The sequence below is a fragment of the Hipposideros armiger genome, unplaced genomic scaffold (assembly GCF_001890085.2).
Source record: "Hipposideros armiger isolate ML-2016 unplaced genomic scaffold, ASM189008v1 scaffold_501, whole genome shotgun sequence".
NCBI lineage: Eukaryota > Metazoa > Chordata > Mammalia > Chiroptera > Hipposideridae > Hipposideros > Hipposideros armiger.
This window is the reverse complement of record NW_017731851.1, coordinates 413613-418660: the sequence shown is the minus strand read 5'-3', so window position 1 is coordinate 418660 and position 5048 is coordinate 413613. Positions and strand designations below refer to the sequence as shown.

General features: G+C 39.4%; 1 protein-coding gene across 2 annotated transcripts in view; it reads left to right on the top strand.

Annotated features, from left to right (window-relative positions):
* TMED5 (transmembrane p24 trafficking protein 5) overlaps positions 1–5048 on the top strand; it is a 23510-nt gene that overhangs the window by 10279 nt on the left and 8183 nt on the right. The window contains exons 3-4 of one of the 2 annotated variants that reach the window (XM_019667546.1): positions 1591–1771; positions 2209–2210. In XM_019667546.1, the coding sequence (XP_019523091.1) occupies positions 1591–1771; positions 2209–2210 (183 nt within the window). The remainder of the gene's footprint in view (positions 1–1590; positions 1772–2208; positions 2211–5048) is intronic. The other variant, XM_019667545.1, reaches the window with a different exon arrangement.

Sequence of the window (5048 nt, the reverse complement as noted above, 5' to 3'; positions counted from 1 at the left end):
TGTGGAGGGCAGTGTCACTGGCCCTCATATGTGGGATCCGAACCGGGGCCCTCTGGCATCCCAAGCCAGCTCTTAACCATCACGCCACTTGGCCGGTCCACAGGATATTTTTATTTATAGTATGTATGTTAAGAGCTAATGACATTTAATAGTAGTTATCTTTTATGTTTAAACAAAAATAATGAGTTGGAAATGGGAGGTAAAGAGACGGAGATTGGCTTAAAAGATGAGAATCACGTTGTGTTCAGAATGCTATGGAAAATAAACCAAGCCACCTCAAAATTTTAGCAATCCAGCATACTGGAGATAAGAAAATTTCAAAATCATTTCGACTAACCTTCCATGAATAATCACAACAAAAAGTAAAAGAGTTTGAACTGTTTTTGTAGCTAGTAGTAATAAATGTCATTAGCCTGTACAATATTTTCCTTGTTAAAGTCTTTCCACAAAAAAAATTATTAGAAAACCACTTTGCTAAATTAACTTTGCCCAGGCCAATTATCTTGAATGTGAAGCTAATGTGAAACCAAGATAAGTTTAGCTTAGATGTGAGTGGCATTTATTTAGTCAAGGCAATGCCACTGAGAGTAAAGCTCTGGATTTTGGCCACTGACCTCATCCCTAACCTTTGTGAACTGTATTACAAAAACGTACTTAATTGGTAGAAGGCCTGGAAAAAAGTATTTAGGGGGCCGGCCGAGTGGCGCGATGGTTGGGGGCTGGCTTGGAATGCCAGAGGGCCCCGGTTTGGATCCCACATGTGAGGGCCAGTGACACTGCCCTCTACAGCTAGGATGCTGGACGGCAGCTCAGCCTGGAGCTGGGCTGCCCTGAGTCGCCGGCGACGGCGTGGGCTGCAGCCCCTGTGGCAGTGGGTTGCCGTGGGCTACCGTGTGTGGCCAGCGGCCAGCGTGAGTGGCCAGCAGCCGCAGTGAGCGGCCGTCCAGAGGCCGGCGGCTGATCTGCCTCGCCCGGGAAGAGCACAATGATGGTGCCAACTTGGGCCAGTGAGGCGACGTCCTCCACAACTAGACTGAAGAACAAAAAAAAGGACAGCGGCTTGTCTGTTCCCCTTCCCCCAGTTCCCCTGTACTGGTCCCATCCCCCCAATTCCCCAATAAAAATCTTTAAAAACAAAAAAAAAAGTATTTAGGAAAATCCATTACTGCTTTTGAAAACAAAACAAAACTCAATTTACAGATTAAACTCAATGGAAGAAGAGGTTTGTAGTCCTATTTGCATATGAGTTCAACTCATGATAAATTACTTTTAATAACATAAATACTGAAGTTCATTATGAGGTATCATGTATCTAGGTTTTTAATTCTGTCCTTTTCCAAAAATTAGGTCAACATCATTTACCATAATTTACTGAGTAAAGGCCAAGCACATCTAAGTTCCAAGTACCTGAATATATATTTCCAGTTTGTCTCTTTCCCAAGAAATTATAAATTATCTTTAAATACTAAGGAAGTCTACCAGTAAGCTGTGTAATTATTATAAACCATATTATTTTTTCTATCTGCAGTTTTTCTTCTGATCCCAAATAGAAGTACAGACAATTGAAGACGTGTCCTTTTTTTAACACAGGGTAGAGACTGAAGTTGGTGACTACATGTTCTGCTTTGATAATACATTCAGCACCATTTCTGAAAAGGTTATTTTCTTTGAATTAATCCTGGACAATATGGGAGAACAGGAGCAAGAAGAGGACTGGAAGAAATATATTACTGGCACAGATATGTTGGATATGAAACTGGAAGACATTCTGGTCAGTATGGTATTTTAATAAAATCAAAATTATTAACATCCAGAGGCCTTATATGTGGTAGGCATTGAGCTAAGTATTTTATCTGCATTATCTCATGTAATCCTTACTTAATTCTGAGGATTGGTTCTATCTTTCCAATGAGGAAATTGTAGCTTAGGGAGATCAAATAACCAGAGAGGGAGAACTAGAATTTGAACACAGGCTCTTAACTACAAAACTCCCTTAGAACATTCCCTAACAGAAAAATGTAATGATCTGTAGCATATTTGCACATAGAATTAAACTGAGTAATTTGTAAATACTTAAGATGTACAGGCATTTTTCTCACAGCATAGTTTTTATAACATGAAATTTGATATTATTTGATTAATTTGGGAACACTATTTACATTACTCAGACCAGACCTAACAGTTATCAGAAACTAGCACTACACTCAGGAGTAAAAATTTTTAGGATACGGTTTCTTTGCTTGAATTGCATCATACTTTCTTTCTCATAAATATGTATAATGAAATGTGCACATATAAGAACCTATTTGCTAATAATAGTACTGCCGGTGATGGGGGTGTAGGGGTAGGTCATAACCTCTCAGCCACGGCTAGATGTAATCAAATGATAGAATATACTCGGTGATATTTATAAGTAACATATATACCTCTATTGTAGAAATTCCTGCAGGAGAAATAATATGGTTATTGCAAGTTTGAAACTATATAATCTCTAATATTCTTATAACCTGAAATTTTTTATGATGTGATATTTTGATCATTTGCAGTTTCGTTTTTTTAATTTTTATTATATTTATTGGGGTGACATTGGTTAGTAAAATTATATAGGTTTCAAGTGTACATTTCTATAATACATCATCTAAATATTGTTCACCACCTAGAGTCAGTTCTCCATTTGCAGTTTCTTAGGAAAGGAACTATCAAATAGCAGAAGAGACCATATAGTTAGCTTAAAAAGTCGGAATATTAAATATCACATGCATAATTCCTTGGTGCCTGAGCTCTCTGAGCCTTGGGTTCCTAACCTGCAAAATGGGGATACTACCTCTAGAGTTGTGAGGATGAAACGTGATATAGCATGTGTATAAGTGTCTGGCACACAATGTTTTAATCTTACCTTTTCCACTGGTGTTACTGTAAATACAAACTGAAAGGATTAAGTTTGATTGGCATGAACTTTTACCATGACCGTTTTTTGTTTTGTTTGCTTTTTAAAGATTTTATTGGGGAATTGAGGGACGGGAACAGCGCTGGGGAATCAGGGAAGGGGAACAGACAAGTTGCTGTCCTTTTGTTCTTCAGTCTAGTTGTGAAGGACATCGCTTCACTGGCCCATGTTGGTATTATTGCGCTCTTCCCAGGTGAGGCATATTCGGCCAGCCTCTGGACGGCCGCTCACTGTGACTGCTGGCCGCTCACGCTGGCTGCCAGCCACTCACCGTAGCTTATGACAGCCCACTGCAGCAGGGGCTGCAGCCTATGCCGTCGCCNCGTCACCGGCGACTCAGGGCAGCCCAGCTCCAAGTTGAGCTGTTGTTCAGCATCTTAGCTGTGGAGGGCAGTGTTCACTGGCCCTCATATGTGGGATCCGAACCGGGGCCCTCTGGCATCCCAAGCGAGTTCTTAACCATCGCGCCACTCGGCCGGCCCAGCTATATTAACTTTTTAAAGGCAGTTAAAATCTCAGTTACGACATTGAAATAGTTTTTTTCGTAAGTGAAATCTTTAAAACAAATACTGTCCTTCCAGAAGTCTGGGTTAGTAAAAATTTCTCCAAACAGAGCTTTTTAAAGGTTAAATAATACATGTTTGCCTAGCACTGACTGTAGTGAGGAGTCATATATGAATTCAGTTTTCTAGACAACTGAATTAATATTAACCTCAGACCAGAACTTACACATTTTGTACTACTAATGCTAAGTCTTTATTCTACTTGACAGGAAAATTTAGTCTGTGCATTTTTGTTTGGATATTTTATATCATTTGTAGTAATGAAATTCCTTTCTACTAAAAGCAGTCAACACAGATTTAGAAAGAGATTAATATATGAACGACTATAAAGTAGTAAACATCTTTTTTATACACATTCTGAAGCTCAGACATGTGAGTCAGTGCTTCTCAAACGTTTTTTTCATTTTTACTCGTCTCCATGCACTTTTATTTTTTTCCTAATCATCTCCCCATGAAATTTTAACCACAGATACACTACATATCGGTTTTTGTACTGTGTATGTCTGTATGTATGTAGGTATGTATACACACACACACGTATACTTTTGTATACCAGGGATACACAATAGATGTATACACATGATTTATATTCATCTTTTGTTACCGGTGTATATTACAATTTTAATATTATTTCCTTTCTTAAAATGTGTATACATTTTTTGGGGGGCACTCTCTGTATATAAAAAGAGTGGGTACAAAGCTTACCCTTTTTATCCAATGCAGGGTAAAGAATAGCTAAATAAAGTTGAGTTAAATAAAAGTAAGACTAAACAAAATTAAAAGTTAAAGAGCTATTAACATTAAATTTAACTTTACATAATAGTCATGACATTTTGTTTTGTTTTTTCCTTTTAAAAAATTACTCCCCATTATTCACCATTTTTTGCTCCTTCCAAGTTAAATTACATCCTCAAAAGACAGGTTTATCATGACAGAGATTGCAAAGAATGCAAACAGGCTCTAAGCTGTATTGTAGAAAGAGCAATTAACTTGAGAGTCAGAAACCCAAGCTTTGTCTATGCCTATAACAGGCTATGTGATCATGGGCAAGTATCTATGTGAATCTTACTTTACTTACCTTGGAAAGGTCAATTATGCCTACTTCCAAATAGGATGTAAATTTTGAGGGGGTATACAAATGTTGGGTTGTTGTGTTTTTTTAAAGATTTTTTTAATTGGGGAATTGGGGGAAGGAGAACAGACAAGTTGTTATCATTTTGTTCTTCAGTCTAGTTGTGGAGGACGTTGCTTCACTGGCCCAACTTGGCACCATCAATTGCGCTCTTCCCGGGCGAGGCAGATCAGTTGCCGGCTTCTGGATGGCCGCTCACAGCGGCTGCTGGCCGCTCACACTAGCTGCTGGCCGCTCACACTAGCTGCTGGCTACACACAGTAGCTTATGGCTGCCCACTGCAGCAGGGGCTGCAGCTTACGCTGTCGCCGGCGACTCACGGCAGCCCAGCTCTAGGTTGAACTGTTGTTCAGCATCTTAGCTGTGGAGGGCAGTGTCACTGGCCCTCATATGTGGGATCCGAACC